At 29.2% G+C, this 18,890-nt stretch overlaps 4 protein-coding genes across 5 annotated transcripts; 2 read left to right on the forward strand and 2 right to left on the reverse strand.

Annotated features, from left to right (window-relative positions):
* Nucleotides 1–517: 517 nt before the first annotated feature.
* LOC148193797 (uncharacterized) lies at nt 518–1,641 on the reverse strand. The gene is made up of 4 exons (XM_088099706.1): nt 1,498–1,641; nt 1,303–1,421; nt 1,106–1,182; nt 518–858 (listed from the first exon to the last, which is right to left on the reverse strand). Exons 1-4 carry the CDS (start codon nt 1,547–1,549, stop codon nt 723–725), a joined length of 384 nt encoding a protein of 127 aa, XP_087955832.1. The 5' UTR covers nt 1,550–1,641; the 3' UTR covers nt 518–722.
* Nucleotides 1,642–5,886: 4,245 nt separating this feature from the next.
* On the reverse strand, nt 5,887–6,642 carry LOC124840868 (uncharacterized). The gene is made up of 4 exons (XM_047316999.2): nt 6,591–6,642; nt 6,366–6,463; nt 6,113–6,240; nt 5,887–6,009 (listed from the first exon to the last, which is right to left on the reverse strand). Exons 1-4 carry the CDS (start codon nt 6,640–6,642, stop codon nt 5,910–5,912), a joined length of 378 nt encoding a protein of 125 aa, XP_047172955.1. The 3' UTR covers nt 5,887–5,909.
* Nucleotides 6,643–8,230: 1,588 nt separating this feature from the next.
* Nucleotides 8,231–10,270, forward strand: LOC148193798 (CBS domain-containing protein CBSX3, mitochondrial-like). Its single transcript, XM_088099031.1, has 6 exons — nt 8,231–8,438; nt 9,096–9,370; nt 9,444–9,522; nt 9,640–9,713; nt 9,802–9,862; nt 9,934–10,270. Exons 1-6 carry the CDS (start codon nt 8,357–8,359, stop codon nt 10,074–10,076), a joined length of 714 nt encoding a protein of 237 aa, XP_087955157.1. The 5' UTR covers nt 8,231–8,356; the 3' UTR covers nt 10,077–10,270.
* A 5,975-nt stretch (nt 10,271–16,245) lies between these two features.
* On the forward strand, nt 16,246–18,038 carry LOC148193799 (protein RADIALIS-like 1). 2 transcript variants are annotated; one of them, XM_088098363.1, is made up of 3 exons: nt 16,246–16,372; nt 16,937–17,185; nt 17,819–18,038. In XM_088098363.1, exons 2-3 carry the CDS (start codon nt 16,947–16,949, stop codon nt 17,844–17,846), a joined length of 267 nt encoding a protein of 88 aa, XP_087954489.1. In that variant the 5' UTR covers nt 16,246–16,372; nt 16,937–16,946; the 3' UTR covers nt 17,847–18,038. The 2 variants fall into 2 exon arrangements, with proteins under 2 accessions (XP_087954489.1, XP_087954488.1); XM_088098362.1 differs by lacking the exon at nt 16,246–16,372 and having other exon boundaries at nt 16,856–17,185.
* Nucleotides 18,039–18,890: the final 852 nt, after the last annotated feature.

The raw sequence follows: 18,890 nt of genomic DNA on the forward strand, positions 1-18,890 counted from the left end.
GAAAAAAAATTACTTCAAGTATACACTTAACCACATACATTTAAAATAATAGTTTTAGAATAATAATACTGTAAATACTTGCTTTAGTATCATAATTACTATAATTAATATATTATTAAATGTTTATTAATTTTGGTTATTATTTAGATATATATATATATATATATATATATATATATATATATATATGCAATAAAATATTAGTCACAATAATAATAAAATTAATATAACAATATTATAATTATTATGGTAGTATCTTATTATAAAAATACATTTGTTACTAATATAATAATATATTATTATTATTTATTATAAAAATAATCAATATCATCATTAGTAATAATTTATTATAGTACAAATAATAACATTATTAATATTATTTTATTATAATTATTATAGTGAGTCTATAATGATTTTTTAAATAATATATATTTGAAAAAAAGTAATATTTTAAATTAGAAAAATACTAAAAAATAAGTAAGTTAATAAAATGACAAAAAAAAAAAGAGTTCAGCAGATATTATAATAGCTCCTTGAGGTTTATATCCGATAAATCAGTATATATTATTCCTTATCCGGCACCAAAGAAACAAGCCAGCTTTTCCTTAACCAGAAAGTAAAACAATATTATATACAAACAAACCGTACATATACAGTTCTTACGACAAAACAGACGGCACTACTCATATACAGTACATAGGTAACATCGGCAAATATTCATGTCACGCCCTAATTCCATTTCTGCTATTAGTTTTCGATGATCCCAACTTAGCCACGTCAAACTGTGAAACATACTTGTTGGAAGAAGCTTCCATCAATGGTGGTTCATTCAGAAATGCCCACCTGCTCTTAGTCCACCTGCACTCACACAAATCACTTACTAACATTAATTTACTCACATAATCTAAATTAATGGGATCCATAATAGTAATTAATTAGGTTCTTATTATATATATATATATATTATCAAGATACTTTTTAATTTTATTAAACTTGCTAATGTAATTCTGTTTGCAAATTGAGAGTGTCGATACCATAGTGTAAGATGTATAATTTTCTGTTTATAAGAAGAAAAAAAGTCTACAAAAACCGGCATTTAATTTACCAGCAATTTTTGTTCATAAGCTGCTCCAAACTGTTTTCGTCAACATTGATGATGCCTAAAGACTTGTGAGAATGAGGCTGTCCATTATCCATCATAAACTTAAAATTAAACTAGGCTTTTAATATTTAAATCTCTGACAGTTATAAAGAAGGGGTAAATTTGAGAGGTGAAAATGAACGTTAATGTAGAAGTGAAACCTGAATAGTCTGAGATAATTTGGAAATAGCTCTGAGGTGTTCTAACTCTGTCTCTTTCTTTGCTGTCCAGAAAGCATTAATTTCTTCTTTGGTGAGCGATCGATTCCTCTCTATTGTAGCTGAAACAGTTAAAAATAAGAAGCCTAGTTAGAAATCACGTCACGTGCATAAGACAGTACTTTTTATTATGGGTACCTGATTCAGGATCTAAGGTTGGAGAGTCCCATCCTGCCATAAGAGAACCCATTGCTGTTGCTGAATTTCTTTCTTTATTTGAAACTCCAATGTATTTCCAAATGGATAACCTAGTTTTTTTATATGAAGAAAGTTGTATAAGGTATGTTATTTATATAAGTGGTGGTTTAGTGCAGTGACAAAGCTCCTAGTTGTTTATCTTATCTATTGGCAGCTTTTTTATTTGTGATGACTATTGCCAATATGTCATCCAAAAGTGTTGGTTAAGTGATAACGATTATGAAAAAACTACAAAAATCACACACGCTTATAAATAAAAAAACTGACAGTGGTTTCGGACAGCACACAGACTACAGAAAACACAGCGGCCATGAACATCGCCGCAGTTTTTTGTTTTTTGTTTTTAAATATTAGTTGCTTCTATTTCTTTAGTTTTAGTTCTACTCATATTTTTTTTCTAGTGTTAATAATTTTTTTTAAATAAGTTTTTGATAATAGAATATGTGTCAAGGTCAATTTATCTCAAACAGAACACTATCCATCTATCACGTTATAAAAAAGTTGTAAAAAGAAATTATTAAAAAAATGTTTACCTTTTTTTCTCTACCCGAACACGTGAAATCTTGCTTAAAAGAATATTAAGAAAATAAAAAAACAAAAAAATATTTATAAAAAAAACTTCTTTTTTATCTGAAAATAAAAACATATTATTTAATTCTAGCAATTCATATAGAAGACATTGGAATGATTTCTATTTTTAGCATGGAAGGGTACGAAAAGAAATTGAAAAAATGAAATTCCCACTTCTCATAAAATCCGTAAGTTTATATATATATATATATATATATATATATATATATAGGGGTTTGCTAACGCGCGTATGCCTGTTTTTCAGTTGGTACATTTTAGCAATGTGTACCGGGTTTTAGTAGACAAAAATATCCTTATATATTATGAATTCTAAGTTTTAAGGTTAAGGGTATTTTAATAATTTTTATTCTCAAAACTAAAAAAGAAAAAAAGAAACCTCCAAACCCTTACTCACCTCTGTCATTCCTCTCAACCCTTTCTCTTTTCTCTTTCTCACCCCAATCTTTTCTCTGTCATCCCTATAGCCCCAATTGAAAAAATCAGAAACACTTGCTGTTAAACAATCTTACAAAAAAATGATTTTATATTGAGTTTTCATCTTATAATTTTTGTCTTATATAATTTTATCCAATTTTCACAACCATAAAGGAATTGGTAATTGACCTGGAAAAAATAAAAAATACTCGCTGTTAAACAATTTCTTACCAAAAATGATTTTATAATGAGTTTTTATTTTATAATTTTTTGTCTTATCTAATTTTATCTAATTTTTACAAGCATAATGACATCAAAGGAATTGGTAATTGGCCTGGAAAAAAATCAGAAACACTCAGTTGTTAAACAATTTCTTACAAAAAATGACTTTATAATGAGTTTTCATTTTATAATTTTTGTCGTATATAATTTTATCTAATTTTCACAAGCATAATGACATCCGAAAGAATTGGTAATTGGCTTGGAGGGTTTTTTAGAGATGATGATTCAACAAATACAGATGATGAAATTAGAGAGGTTAGTGAAGATGGTGAAATTGAAGAGATCTTGAATGAACCTTTGCCTTAAAGGTGAATATGTCAATGACTCAACTCTAAGGAAAATTTTTTATGTGTTTCTGATTTTTTTCAATTGGGGCTACAGTATGAATGACAAAGAAAAGGTTGAAGTGAGAGAGATGGTTGGAGTGAGAGAGATGAAAGAGAAAGGATTGAGAAGAATGAGAGAGGTGAGTAAGAGTTTGGGGGTTTCTTTTTTTTTTTTTGAAATTTTGAGAATGAAAATTATTAAAATACCCTTAACCTTAAAACTTGGAATCCATAATATATAAGAGTATTTTTGTCTACTAAAATCCGGTACACATTGCTAAAATGTACCAATTGAAAAATAGGCGTAGGCGCGTTAGCAAACCCCATATATATATATATATATATATATATATATATATATATATATATATATATATATATATATATTGATATCTAATCTTTATATAAAATTATTAAAGTCTATTTTTATTGATATAGTGTAGATAAACTTCTCTTAATATACCACCTTTATCATACAGAACAAAAAAAAATAGTATTTCTAGAAACAATAGAATATGGAGTACTCTATCTTTTGTAACCCAACAAATATATTCTCATACATATATATACAATGAAAAACAAAAGTGTTTATCACAACATAATCTTTGTAAAAAAGAAAAAACATCAATTATCTTAAAAAAGATAGAGAACCCGAAAAATATGACAGTAATGATAGATTTGAGTCTCAGTGATCAAAATAAGATATAACTGTAGTTAGTATTATAACATATACAAAATGTCTAAACATAAACATAAATAATATATTTAACAATAATTTTTTTTAATTCAAATAATACAAAAACATTTAATAAGTTATATAACAATTATATAATGTTTTTCATAAAATGTATTTACATTTAACTTTATTATGTGTTAATCATATATATTAAGTGCAAGTGTATCTTTTTTTTATTATAAATAATTGATTTAATTAAAAAACTGAATTTAAGTGAATAATAACCTCTCAAAAATAAAATGATACATTTTTTTTAATTTATAAAATAGTTAAATTTAAACTAATTGTTACTTAGAAGATAAATTTGAAAAAAAGTAAAAAAAAATCCTCTAAAAAATAAAATAATAAAATATTTTTTAATTAAAAAAATTATTAAATTTAAATCAATAGTTACTTAAAGGATAAAATTGATATAAAAAATGTAAAGAATATCCTCTTTATATATAATTTATAATAGGTATGAATACGAGGATTATTCAGTTGAAGCTACCAATTAAACTTAAAACTGAAAAAAAATACACATATTATTATATTAATTTTATTTAATGAACTTTTGTTATTCTAAATTATTATTACTTTTTTTTGCCATAACTAATAACAAATGTTAAATAATTTATAACATTTTTCTTGCTCTGAGATAGGTGCATATTTCACTTCTCCTATGTTAAAAAAAAAACTGTAACAATATTGTTAAATATGTGGTGAAAGAATGTTATGTTACTGAAAATAGTTAATATTATTCAGAATAATTTTAACTAAAACGTTTTAAATAACAATATTTTAAAACAGGGGTTTGCTAAGTAACTTGGTTTTTCAATTGTTACATTTTAGGATGTGTATCAGGGTTTAGTAGACAAAAATACCAAAATATATCATGGATTATAAGTTATAAGGTTAAGGGTATTTTAATAATTTTCATTTTTAAAACTAAAAAAAGAAAAGAAACTTTCAAAGCCTTGCTCACCTTCCTCATTCCTCTCAACCCTTTCTCTTTCATCTCTCACTCCAACATTTCTATGTCATCCCTGTGCTAGTCTCTATTGAAAAAAAATCAGAAACATTCGTCTAACCCTAATCTAACTTCCTTACTTATCCAATTTGTTTATGTGATTTGTGAAGTTAAATGTTTTATTTACCATTACATTCTTCTGACTTAATTTTTAATTGGCTAAACTTGGTTTGATTTTGATCTTGGTTTATTGATAATGGTTGTAACACAACAAAATTCTAAAATTTAAAAAACGAAATTTAATAATAATCAGATGGGGAAATATATAACACAACTCTCCAATCAAAAATCAACATCAATATCATCAATTATTTTGTTATTAAATTGGAAAACAAATGAACGAAATCAATTGGGACTAGTGTAGAGATGACAGAGAAAATGTTGGAGTGGGAGAGATGAAAGAGAAATGGTTGAGAGGAACAAGAGAGGTGAGCAAGAGTTTGGGAGATTTCTTCTCTTTTTTTTTAGTTTTAGAAATGAAAATTATTAAAATACCCTTAACCTTATAACTTAAAATCGATGATATATTAGGGTATTTTTTCTACTAAAACCCGGTACACATTGCTAAAATGTAATTTTCTTTATATTTTAAATAAAGTGGCATTCAATCCCTTACTTTGTTTGACATGCTAACTAAAATTCAAACAAAATAAAAATAAATCTGCAAGGATTAAAACTAAAGTTTGATAAAAAAAATTGAGCACATTTTATAAGCAATAACATTAAAGAATTAATTGTTATATTTTAACAAATATAAAAGAGTATACTTTTATAAGTTATCATATAAAAATATAAATAATTTATGTTTTGTGTGAATATTATTTAATAAAAAATATGAAATATATTCATACATTTATCGATATGGTTATATTTATACATTTTAATATAAATGTAAATTTAAATAAAACAATAACTATAAGTGTTATTTTAATAAAAACATCCCTTTTAAGCAAGATCATCAAGCACTAATTTCATTTCCGGTTTTAAATTTTGTTTATCTCATGTTGGCTACGTGAAACTGTGAAGCATAGTTGTTGGAAGAAGCTTCAATCAGTGGTCTTTCATTCAGAAATGCCGAGCTGCTCATGGTCCACCTGCATGCACACCAGCCATTTGCAAAATATATTACTTTCCACACAATTAATCTAACTTATAATTCACCAATTGGGCAAAATTACCACATGTAACATAATGTACCAGTAACTTTTCTTCACAAACTTCTTCAAACTTTTCTCATCAACATCCCTTTCCAAGGGCTTCTCTATGCGGTTCTTGACCACTGTACAGGACATACCAGAATTCTCTGAATCCTCAAATTTTCGGGTCTGTTCAGGATCCATTAGTAGACAAAGAAATATATTGGTATGGTAGGCTTTTTTATATTCAAATTTCTGTCTGACACATAATTTGTACTAGTGAGACTTGTAGAGATGTTAATTTAAAGTCAAACCTGAATAGTTTCAGATAATTTACAATCAGTCTTCTCTTTTGTTCTCCAGTAAGCATCAATTTGTTGTTTTGTGAGTGATCGATTCCTCTTAATTGAAGCTGCAATGGTACAAAATACAAGCCTCTTTAAAAATCACAAGGGTTTTATTATTTCGACACAAAAAGGTAAAGGTAAAGCTAACGTAAGTGCATAACTTGGTATTCGTATAGTACTGATTATTGGTACCTGATTCAGGATCCAAGGTTGGAGAGTCCCATCCTGGCATAAGAGAACCCATTGTTGGTCAATTTCTTTCTTTATTGTAATAAACACGAAGCTATATATATATATATATATATATATATATATATATATATATATATAGGTGCGATAATGAGGAAGCTCCAGCTTGTTTCTCTGTTTTGTAGTTATCTCTTGTCAAGTTTTTCATTAGTGATAATGGTTACAAATGAGACCGCGTGAGTAATAATGATGAGAATGATCTTACTAACTAAGAACAAACATTACCGCTTGTAGTTTGGACATAAAAAATAAAAAATGAATATACTAGCTCTTAGTTTCGTGCAGCACATAGACTTTTGAAAGGCGGCGAGTGTTTTTTTCACTCCTAGATTCATCATCAATTTCTTTGGACATTTTTACTCTTTTTAATTTCCAGTGATTAAAAGTACACTTTCTGCATTTGGGAGGATAATCTATTGCCAATTTGAAAGATTTTTCAGTCAAAGATAGTCAAAATAGTCATATTCCTTGTGTTTTCTTATTGGAAAGCATTTCACATCAACCCACTGAATATTTTTTATTCCTTCGCTAAAACACTGCTTTGACAATTAACACAAAAACAGCTTGTTAACGGCTCTATAAATGGTCATTGCGAGTTACCCCAATAAAGGAATATACAATTAAAAATCACAACACAGATAATGCATGCTATATATAGCACGAAATTCCGACACAAAAATCCTGGAATGGTACCACGTCTCATGTAAACAAGACTCTGTTTTTGCTTATCCCATTGCAGTGTCCTTATCATTTGAATTGTCCCCACATCTAAACTTACAACCATGACGACGAGGTTTGTCAGGGTTATCAGGTTCAGAGTCACTCGGTTCAAGAAAAAGTCCCCTCAGACATCTTCTTCGAACCACGGGCCTGTAAGGGACCCTCTCTACCCGGTTTATGCTGACTTCAGCCTTTGGTTTCTCCAAGCACGGTTCTTTCACATCAGGGAGAATAACACGAACACCAGGATCTCTTCCATTGATGGTGCCATGGGACATGATCGAATTGTTGATGCTCTGAATGTTACTGTTGACGTATGTCTTACCCGCTTCGTCTTTCTCCGTGGATGTGCTCTTCTTCCCTTCGGAATTCGGCCTAGTTGAATGAGAACCCGCCACGTGCATTGTCACTCCTCTGTTATCGCCGGCCAGAGTTACCACACTCACTGTTTTGTCGTCCACGTTCAGTGTTGGGTTGAGAGCTGAAATGTCATCGTCGTCACCCTTAGTGGGATTTTGCTCGTCGGATAATGATATGGTTGAAACGTTCCTGTTCGTTGGATGTGCTGATGTTGAAGCTGATGGCATGACCTTTGTGTCTTTCGCGCTAGGAGTCGATGTGGAAAACATCATCTTTCTCTCTATGGGGTTGGCGTTGGATTTAGGCTGGTGGGGTTGGATTGGTATTTCCAAAGGGGCGTGGAAATTCTGAGTAGGAGTAGTATCCAACTCCAATTCCTTCGCATTTGGCTTCGAAGGTGTTGGAGTTGATGGTGTTGAAGAGGATTCTGAGATAGAAGACACTGGCGAATCAATGGTGACCGAAGGAGCTGGTGAGTGTGATGATGGAAGAGAATCTGAGACTTGTTGAGGTTTAGTTTTTGGGGTTACCTGAGGAGGGGGAGGCTGTGATTGGGTAGAGGCTATTCCAGGAGGACGAAACGGTGGTCGACGAGTGGAAAGAGATTTTGATTTTTGTTTTGGAGGAGAATGAGATTCGGTGGAAGGACCTGTGATCCAAGGGATCCTAAAACCACACTGCTGGTTTTTGCGTGGCATGGATGTTGGTATGGTTAGTATCTGAAGGAATAACAGAATGAGTTTTTTCGTTTCTTTTCACCGGAAATACACACAACTTGTTCTATTTTGGCTGATCTTAAAATCCCAAGATTGCGCTAGCTGTGTATATATACTGAACAAAGAACAAAGAATTTATACCTTGGATGTATTGGAGGACTTTTGTTAGAATTTTGGTTTGACTAACCACTTTTCATTCCCAAACTTTTTCATACTGATTTCCTTGGAAACTTCTTGGTTTGTGCTTTGCTTATACTTAGAGATTTACGTTTTAATCAAACGTATGCAAACCATTCTTATCTTGATCTGTGCTTTACGTATGCCTCTCACGAAAGAAATCCCAAGCATATTCTTGGCCTCTCAAGCTTCCTGAAATAATGGTTTTAGTCATTCATCACCGTGTTAATAAATTGATTTCATTGAGTTTGCTCTGGAATATATAGAACTAAGCTTAAAATAATCATCCGTGAGTCAGTAAAGTTGGACAAAAGAATGAGAAAAACGTGATCCAATGGGGTTGGCAATTCCATGTTTAAGCAACTACAAAGTTCCTTTCTTCATATTCTCCTTTAAGAAAAGAATGCAAAATGCAAGATACAAGCTACTGTTGTGGTTATATGAAAAAAATTTATGTTTTATTTTGATTGAACAGAAGCAGAACAACAAATGCTAGGATTGTGCGGGATACTACGACTTCGCCAAAACCCTCTGAGGGGCGCAATATTTCAACAATTCCAAGGAAATGCGATATCTAACCTCAACAAAATAAGTTCAAATTTTGGATGTGTCACGTCCTCTCCACGCAAAGAGCAGAAAGGATTGGAGAATGTAACAGTGTCAGAGGTACTAATGACAAAAGGTGAAGAAAACATCGGCTCCTGGCTTTGGTGTCGAACTGATGATGCTGTCATTAATGCAATGAAAAACGTAAGACGGTTCAATTTGCTCAAAAAAACAATCATTAAGAATGCTTCTTAACTAACATTGTATAAGGTTTCAGATGGCTGATAATAACATTGGATCATTGGTGGTACTAAAGCCAGAAGGGCAGCACATAGCAGGGATTGTCACAGAAAGAGGTACATGCGGTTCTTTCTAATAACACCCTTTTGTTCGGATAGAAAATTCATTACCATCTTTCTAATAACTACGAGCTAAACTGAACCCCTTTGTTGAATGCATGCATGAACTACAAGACTGCTTAAAAAAAATAGTTGCACAAGGAAGATCTCCCTTATACACACAAGTTGGTCAAATAATGACTGACGAGGTTATTTTATGCTCTTTCATTTCCTATATATTTGATATCCTATTCTTGCATATTTCTTGTGAATGATGATGAGGGTACTCGTGAACAGAACAACCTGATAACGGTGACCTCTGACACCAACATTCTTCAAGCAATGAAAATTATGACAGGTAAGGGTAATTCTCCTTCTTCTGATATTTTGCCACAGAGATTAAGGCTCAAAGGTAACTGTTTCTTGCAGAGAATCGCATTCGGCATGTTCCAGTTATAGATGGGAAAATAGTTGGTATGATTTCCATTGTAGATGTGGTGCGAGCAGTGATGGAGCAGCAAAGTGGAGAATTGAAGCGACTCAATGACTACATCAGAGGAGAATACTATTAGCAGAAGAATTCAACCATGTATACCGATTTGGTGCTAGCGAATTCATGCATCAAATTATAATACACCTTTATATTTCATAATAAATGGGATTTCATTTTTTTTACCACTTTGTAGAACATCGCTGTACCAAATCCAGATTAACGCCTGTTTGTACAAAATAGTTGTTTTTTTCTAATAAAGAAGGAAAAAGTAGTTTCAAGCAAGAAAAAGAAAAGAAATCGCTGACAATATGTTTTAGCGAGGAAATATATATAGATAATGATACTTTGACAACATTTTTGGACAACATTTTAACACCATCTTTGTGTCATTCTGTGATTAGTCCATGTTGGTGTTTATGTCTTGGTAGGTCTCTATTTTTGTCCAGAATATCAAATAGGTCATCTTTTTTTTTTTACGTCTGAATTGAGTTTTTATTTTGTGAAAATTGCAACGATTAGACTCCCATAGTTGAATTAGGCCCAATGGTGTTAGTGTATGGTTGACGTTGCATGCTAATCTTCATTTTAAATGACGTGGAGTAGCTTATTTGATGTATGAAATTCTGATGTGTCTTTTGATTTTTTTTTTTAAATAAAAAAAATTGTAAAAATAAATTAAACATTAAACTACATAATTTGTTCCAATTAGGGATTATGGATTGGGAAAAAGGAAGTTTGATTTTAGGATTCATCCAAATTAGAAATTAATTTCATAAATTGTTCTCGCGTCGTCACCGTCTTCGCCCATCATCTTTCTCGTTTTTCCAAACCCTCAGGTCGCATCTTCTTCGCACATATAACCACCACACAAGCCTCCATTAGCGCAACCTAAATCATGAGCACCATCACGACGCGTCAACCTCCATGAAACATTACCCGACCTAATTATAGAAAACTCAAATCAATTTCATCACCTGCAAATCAAATGCAGAGGAGCTCTAATCCAGAAAAATTCGCAATTCGAAAAACCCTAAATCGTGTTCGAGCTCTCCATGGCCACAAATCGCATTTGAATCGTGATGTCGTTCTGCAAGTGAAAACCATGACTATTAAAACATCATGGAGCAGTAGAACACTGAAGAAGATTCAGAAAGAATGCAGCTGCAGAATGTTGAAAAACATTTTGAAACCAGGGAGCATAAGAATGTTGAGGAACATTTGAAAACCATGGCTGCACAATGATATCATGCAAGAGGAGAATATACAAGAAGATTTTGTTATGATGGAAGTGCATAATATGCTCATAGAAGTGTTGTATGCCCAAGAACATTTTGTTAGCATGAAACTGCATAATATTGCCACAAAATTGGAGAACAGTATGATTGAAGGGCAGAGCGAATGTTGGTGCTGGAGAATATTATCCTGGAAAAGCAGAATGTTCGTGAAAAATTTGATAGCCATTGAACTAGTGAAAAGAATAATGGAGAAACATTATGGCCAAAGATATGATAGTCATTAAATCTCCAATTTTTTGATTGATTCCTAATTTTTTTTTGGATGAACCCTTAATAGGAACTAAATTCCTAATTCTTATATACAAATTTGTTTAACTATCTTTTTCCCTTTTCTTTAATTTTAAAAACACAAAAATCCACTTTTTCACGAAATAAATACTTAATTGAGACGTCGAAAAAGAAAAGAATGATTCTGGACGAAAATAGAAACTTACAAAAACATTAAACCTATTATTATTGATTGTAAAATAATTTTGGACCCAGAATGACACGTAAATGATCTTAAAATAAAGATATTAGATTTAAGAAAATTATAGAAAATGAATGAAAAAAAAGAAGAATAGAAATTAACAATGAATTTCACAGTTTTTTTATCTCTTTGTTCTTTCATTTCTCTTTCCGGGTTCTACCACAAAACAGTTCAGAATTAAATTATAATAACAGGAGGCGAAAGAAATAAAATCTCCTAAAAAAAAGCATATTTTACAGTGGTCTGAAGAAAGAATAGAAAGATAGATAAAGATTCTAAAACTAGAAGAGTCTAAAAGATGGCATCCCTCCCTTTGGGCATGGGGCAGTAACCCCAAACTGAAGGGCACATTCCCAAAAGGAATCACTTGGCATCCTACAGATTCTCTCACCCACTATTCATGTTTACGACCCAATTAACCTTCTTTTATATACTTTTTTTTTAAATAATTATTACTATTTTCAAATCAGCAATGCCTTGATTTAATTTCAGAATGATAACGAGGGTATGAAATGTGATTAGAATAACTTAATGGAAAATCGAATCATCAAGAAAAAGAAAGTGAGAGATAAAGACATTAAAAAAATGTTGTCAGTAATTTCATTTATTTGATAAAATAAAAAATGTAGGTTAAATTATAAAAATAAAAAGATATTTTGTAATAAAATAAAATGTCATATTTTTTCAATATAATTTGCTAAGATCGTGTTTGGATTTGAAGAAGAATTTATGAAAATAAATAAATATGAAACTGTTTAAATTAAGAAGAAAAGATGAAAATGAGAAGATTTGAAATTTTTTTATAAAAATTAGTAAATAATATGACAAAATTGTTAGATTAAAAAATTATTTTAATTAAAAAATAGAAAATTCTTATTATTTATATTTATTATTGTAATAATTATTTAAATAAAAATTGACTTTGTTTAAAAATAAAATTATTTAACTTTCGTCACAACTATATTCTGTGTTGAAGAGAAAATTAAAACAAAAAGAAAGTTTTGATTTCGTGAGCTTTAGTCTTCCATGGATTACTTTCTACATGAATAATAAATTTGTACATTTTCGTCTGTTAAATAAACTATTAAATAAATGTGTGCCGTTATAAGAAAACAGACTTAAAATTTCTTACCCGTTGTAAATTGATAGGATGACGGATTGGTTGCTAATTTTTTTTAATTATATATAAATATATATTAAAATTGCATTATAAATATTTTTTTAATTTTAATTGGTTAATTAATGTTTTTAATGAATAAATTATTAAATTATTGTTTTATAATTAAGATTAAAACTTAATTTCTAAGTCTTAAAAATTTAAATAATAATATCATTGTATATTAATCAATTTTTAAAAATATTTTTTTATTTCTATTTTAAAAAATGAATTTGTTGATTAATCAATCCTATTTTATCTTCCACATGCTAATTTGTTATGATAGAAATAAGTTGATTAATTGAAATTTTTAACCCAATCCATCAAATTATGATAGATTGGGAATCAATTTGTCTGACTAAACTCATTTTGTCATCTTTAATTTTTTTCATAAATTATTTATCAAATAATTTAAATTATGTAGGCTTCCATATATTTTTATTTTTTAAAATTCTAGACTGTAATCCAAATCTCAACAATTCACACAAATTCATTATCTCTATTTCCTTTTGTATAAGTGAGTGAAAAAAAATAGTTAAAAAGAAACAATAAAATCAACTGTAATATTATTTCTTTTACTTTTGAAAGACTTAATTTTCATGCTAGGTTTTTTTTACAATGTTAAATGGGAGACAACAGTTTAAATTATTATCTGATCAATTAATTAATTAATTAATATGAAAATTGTAAAGTTTATTAGTATTGAGATGACAAAAAAATTCGCGAGTTTGGATAATAATATGTAGCGGGTATTTTAATACTCGCTTTTAAACAGGTCTAGTATGAGTAATATACTACTTGACCCACGAATATCCATTACTCGAAAAAATAATAAAAAAATTAATTTATATATATTTTTAATTAAAAATAAAATAAAATCATATTTTATTATATTAAATTTAATTAAAATTAAATTTTAATTTATATTATATATATATATATATTTTATAATTTTATTTTAAAATGTATAAATTTTTTTATTTATCTTTTGTGAATATCTTCGGATACCCACAAATTTTAAAATAATCACAAATATTTTATAAATAAGTATCTTCACTAGCAATAGATAGAGTAGTAAGAATAATTTTATTCGAGGAATAAAATATGTTGTATTTGAATTCAATTAAAGCGAGGACATGTTTGTTTGAATAAATATTTTTTTATTTTAGTAATGTGAAATTGTAAATAACTCATTTTACTAAAAATGTTATTTAAAAAATTTAAAATTCGAATATCTTCTTACAACTAGCCTCATTGACTTGACGTTTATGGGCCTTCCATTACTCATGGCTCCAGCATCTGACAAACATGCAGCCGAACACTCATTTTCCAACAGCAGTAGTTTTTTTTTAAATAAAACTTTAAATAGTTTATTAAAAACAACAAATTGTAAGAGAAGAATTTCATCAGGTTTTAAATATTTTTCTCAAAAATCATTCTAAAGTTTTATTCTAAATTTAATTCGATTAATTGATCTATCATCTTTTTTCATCAAACTCTTAATTATTTTTCATCTATATATGACAAATAATATAACAACATAGGTTGAGCCACGTGATATTGACTGTAACAAAAAATCCATGTTAAAATAAAAAAATTAAATATGTTTTTTATTTATAAACAATAATATAAATTCAAATTTATTTATATTTAAAATTTTAATATATTTTAGTTTACAATTTTAAAATAATTTAATATGAATTTTAATCTAACAATGTGTTATTTTTTATGCGTGTTAAACGAAATTTTAAATTAATATTTGAATTATAATATGTTAAAGAGTATAAATAATTCCAATATTAATTCAAATCGTTTATTTACACATCAAAACAATTTAACATTAGATTAAAAAAATTATATGTATTTATTTTAAAAATTTGAAAATTAAGTTATATGATAATCTAAAATATAAATAAATTTTAGTTTTATATTAAAATATATAAATTAAAAACGTATTTAACTTTTAAAATACTAATTATTTTATTTTAGAATACTATTTTTATTTTTTTTATTGATTCAAGATCTATATTTTTTCCATAAATACACATATATACAAACACGTGAAACCCAGTTCAAATGAAAAAAAAAGTCAACGAAAATCACATAAAAACTGAATTTGATGGGGGAAAAACTAATGTTCAAACCTTAAGCATATTACAAGAATTTGTATAAACTACAGTCAGTAGTGTTAATTGCCAAATGATGTGTTTACGAACCCAAACACTCTTAAATTGCACAAATACAGTGTTAAGATTATGATTAGTATATGTTGAAAAAAATACTAATTTTTAGATTGATTTTCTTAATATTTTGTGCGTATACTTCTTCGTTCGCTTTGCAAAGAAAACCCACATCACTTACATATTTACGTAAAAATACTATTTGCATAATTACAAAGGAAAATGTGATATAATCAATTATATTATTAAATAAATAAATATCTTAAATTTAGCATTATAGTCTCTTAAAATATTCAATCTCTTTTATTATATTAATAAATAATTAAAATAACAATATAGAAGAAATAAAAAGGTTTTCAACTATGCTCAGGTAGTGTGATATATGTGTAACTTAAGTGGATAAGAGACTTTTCGAATTTATGATAATAGAATAATGAGTACAAAATATGATATTAGAATGATGGAGTATTCTCTAGGAAATATTAATGGTATTTATAAAATTAACATAGACACTAAAATTATATTATGGTATCAAATAATATCTTTATCTTAAGTAGATAATAATAACAAAATCATATCATAAATAACAAGTATAACATTAAATTTGAGAGATTAATTATGATTGCAGTTAATATTTGAATATTTTTTCAATAAATCAATTCTTTATTTTAAGATGAAAAACGTTTAATAAATCTCTCTACTCTTTAGTATATTTATTAGATTGTACAATTAGTAATTTAGACTAATAATAAATATGGACTTTGTACGATAAAAAAAATACAATTTTAGTAAAAAGTTAAATTTTGTTAATTTTACTTAAACTCTCATAATTAAATTTAGTCAAACTCAGCTAATAGTTAAAATAAATGAATATATACTTAATATTTAAAAGTAAAATGTATTAATATACTTTATATTGAACTAATTATTTATTTGATAAAAAATAAAAAGTAAAAGATAAAAACATTAATAATCAAACTATATTGAATCTTTTTGTTTTGTAGTCATTGTTAGAATTTGCATCGTGAAATTCTGGAACGAATGACTCCATACAACACAAGTAACAAGTAAGGGTGAGAACAGAAAGGAGCACGTGTTCTGGAACCTGAAAACAGAGCAATATAAATAAATCCGAGTTATGGCATTGACAGAGCCAAATGCAAAGCACTGTCCAAAACAGAGCAGTCTTTCACCTCTCAGGCACGCAAAGTTCATCGAACAAGTTATCACCGATTGCAGAAAAAGTAACCCTAGTTGAACCCACAGAACCAACAAGTAAGTTTCCACTCCGATTCTTTTATTTAACGCAAGTTATGTGAAGTAGTTGATGAGGGTTTGAAGCAATGCAAATGGAAAATATATTAATGGGGTGATGGAGAAAGTATATTACCCGTCACAAGTTGCAAAATAAGTGACAGGATTATTATTCTGTAACCATCTTAGAAAGGAGCAGAATATCTTAGCCTTACATATTGTAAGCGAATATATATCTGTATTGCAGTGGGAATTGGTATCTAATCCCCACCGCCACCACCACCAGCCTGTAAAAATCTGAACAAATGATATTACAATACTGAGTCCAACATCAAATGAAAAGGTCAGATGCATACATAGACTCCTATCATAGGTTTATAACCCTCAAGGGATCAAATCCAAATGACCCCGCTACACATACCAGCCTCAAGGGAATCATATCTTGTTGAATCCCTAAAAGGTATTCGCCAACTTGCACATCACTTCACTCTCCCTTATTTAACCACCCACCCAGACACTCACCTACACACACTCTTTTCCTGTTCTCTTCTTACTTCACTCTTCCTAACACATTCACATACACAGTACTCCATTGATGGGGTGGACACGAGAAGAGAATAGACGTTTTGAGGATGCTCTTGCGGTTCATGGCCCTGACGACCCAAATCGGTGGCAACATGTGGCCAACGCCGTGGGGGGAAAATCTGTAGAAGAGGTGAAAATGCACTATGAGATTCTCCAGGAAGATGTCATTCGAATTGAGCATGACCAAATTCCACTACCCAGGTACAGAGGTGCCGGCATCAATGGAAGACAAATTGACAATGAACAAAGGTAATAACAATCAACTTATTAGAATGTGCGTTATGTTATTTCTTTTTCATTTTGTGTGGTATTCTCTGTTATTCCCCCACTTGTATTAGAGGAGGAAATCACTATTGTTGCAAACACCAAAACTCGTGAAGAGTTTTGTGGAAGTTTCATTGGATCAGGGATAACCCTTTGCATCTGCATTGCCAATTTCGTTAGTCTTTCTGTTTCAAAATAGTTCTCACATCTCATGTTTTGGAGCTTTTGATTACAATGATCAGAATGTCTTGAGAAATTGCAACAGCAACCCAATAAACGGTGATTTTTTATATTATTATTGTAAGCAGAGAGCACGTGAAATTTGATCCATCAAGTTTCATGTCACATGCACCTGAGATCTATTGGTTTGGATAATGTCCTAGGTGATGCTAGTAATATTAATAATTATCAACATGTCGATAAGGTATTGGGTAATAATCATTGATTCATGCGTCGACGTTTATCTTCATTCTCGGGAATATTAGTCCCCTGCTTAAACCACCTGTAATCATTGGGTGTAGTTTTTTTGGCACATGCAGTTGTCTACTTATTTATGCACATCTTAAAAGGCTGAATTTGTTCTTACTCTGAATATAAGCTGATTGTTTTCTTCACCAGGCGAATGAGGAATCTGACTCTCCGATGAAGCAACCACTTTAGCACTGTGGAGTTGTAAGTTTCCACGAAGGCATGTGCAATTTATGTTGGTGTGCTCACTTGCTTTGTGTTTCTTTTCCTGTCATATTCACCCAATTGTAATTTGTAAGAAATATCATGTGATATGTAACTTTGCCGGATATTAACAAATTGTATGTAGTGACAAGTTTTAATGGTTAAACACCTGTTAATCATTTAATTTTATTCTTTTAGCTACAAGTCAAAAACTCAAACATAAACACAAAACTAACTGGATACGTCTAGATGACTAATTTTCTATCTAGGTTGGAATTTAATATGGTGGAAGGTAAGAAGACTGATTAGACAGATAGTTTTAGAAACAGCAAAATTGCACAGGAACATCTTATTTAAAACCAGAGACACTGTAATATTGAGAATATTTTGGTGTTATATACCCCCATTTTGTTGGATTGTTTTCAGGTAAGATGAATGATAATTGTATAGAAAGATAGATTAGGGACATTAAAATTTTAATGATTTTGATAGAAATGCATAACATGCTGTCTAGCTTCTGCCTTAATTTTCACTTTTGCCCATACATGTATCTTGATTTAACATCAACACTAATGGTAAAAAGAAACATTTTATACCTTGAATAGAAGGGAGTTGAGCAGAGACGTCATATATCAAGGTGAATGAGAACACAAAATAATAATAAGGTGACTTATATTTATATTTATTTGATATATATTACAAAAATAAAATAATTATAAAAAATGCATTTTTATATTAATTTAAAAAATAAGAAAAATACTGTCAAATGCGCAATAAAATGATTTTCAGAAAGAGTTATATCCTTCGGATCTTCCGTGAAGCATATTTCGTGTTCGAAATTAACTATACCAGTCAGGCTTATATTAACTATATATTATTCTTTTAAGGACATATTCACAAGAATTTCCCACTCTCAACCCCAACCTGTATATTTCATTCAACCTATGCACGACTATTCAGTACAATATTCCTTGATAGAATAAAATTTTCATAAATGCTAAAGAAAACCCCAAATATA

Source organism: Vigna umbellata, chromosome 9 (assembly GCF_029865625.1).
Source record: "Vigna umbellata cultivar VRB3 chromosome 9, Vumbellata_1.0, whole genome shotgun sequence".
In the NCBI taxonomy this organism is placed as follows: domain Eukaryota; kingdom Viridiplantae; phylum Streptophyta; class Magnoliopsida; order Fabales; family Fabaceae; genus Vigna; species Vigna umbellata.

What these genes read in the sequence shown, in the direction of transcription:
- LOC148193798 (XM_088099031.1), top strand. Translation starts at nt 8,357, where the DNA reads ATGAGATTCGGTGGAAGGACCTGTGATCCAAGGGATCCTAAAACCACA. An exon ending in GTGGCATGGATGTTGGTATG is followed by an intron (nt 8,439 to 9,095) that starts GTTAGTATCTGA and finishes TTGATTGAACAG; the next exon opens with AAGCAGAACAACAAATGCTA. An exon ending in AGGGATTGTCACAGAAAGAG is followed by an intron (nt 9,523 to 9,639) that starts GTACATGCGGTT and finishes ATGAACTACAAG; the next exon opens with ACTGCTTAAAAAAAATAGTT.
- LOC148193799 (XM_088098363.1), top strand. Translation starts at nt 16,947, where the DNA reads ATGGGGTGGACACGAGAAGAGAATAGACGTTTTGAGGATGCTCTTGCG. An exon ending in CAAATTGACAATGAACAAAG is followed by an intron (nt 17,186 to 17,818) that starts GTAATAACAATC and finishes TTTCTTCACCAG; the next exon opens with GCGAATGAGGAATCTGACTC.
- LOC124840868 (XM_047316999.2), bottom strand. Translation starts at nt 6,642, where the DNA reads ATGGGTTCTCTTATGCCAGGATGGGACTCTCCAACCTTGGATCCTGAA. An exon ending in AACCTTGGATCCTGAATCAG is followed by an intron (nt 6,464 to 6,590) that starts GTACCAATAATC and finishes GTACCATTGCAG; the next exon opens with CTTCAATTAAGAGGAATCGA. An exon ending in AATTATCTGAAACTATTCAG is followed by an intron (nt 6,241 to 6,365) that starts GTTTGACTTTAA and finishes GATCCTGAACAG; the next exon opens with ACCCGAAAATTTGAGGATTC.
- LOC148193797 (XM_088099706.1), bottom strand. Translation starts at nt 1,549, where the DNA reads ATGGGTTCTCTTATGGCAGGATGGGACTCTCCAACCTTAGATCCTGAA. An exon ending in AATTATCTCAGACTATTCAG is followed by an intron (nt 1,183 to 1,302) that starts GTTTCACTTCTA and finishes GATAATGGACAG; the next exon opens with CCTCATTCTCACAAGTCTTT. An exon ending in CTTATGAACAAAAATTGCTG is followed by an intron (nt 859 to 1,105) that starts GTAAATTAAATG and finishes GTGTGAGTGCAG; the next exon opens with GTGGACTAAGAGCAGGTGGG.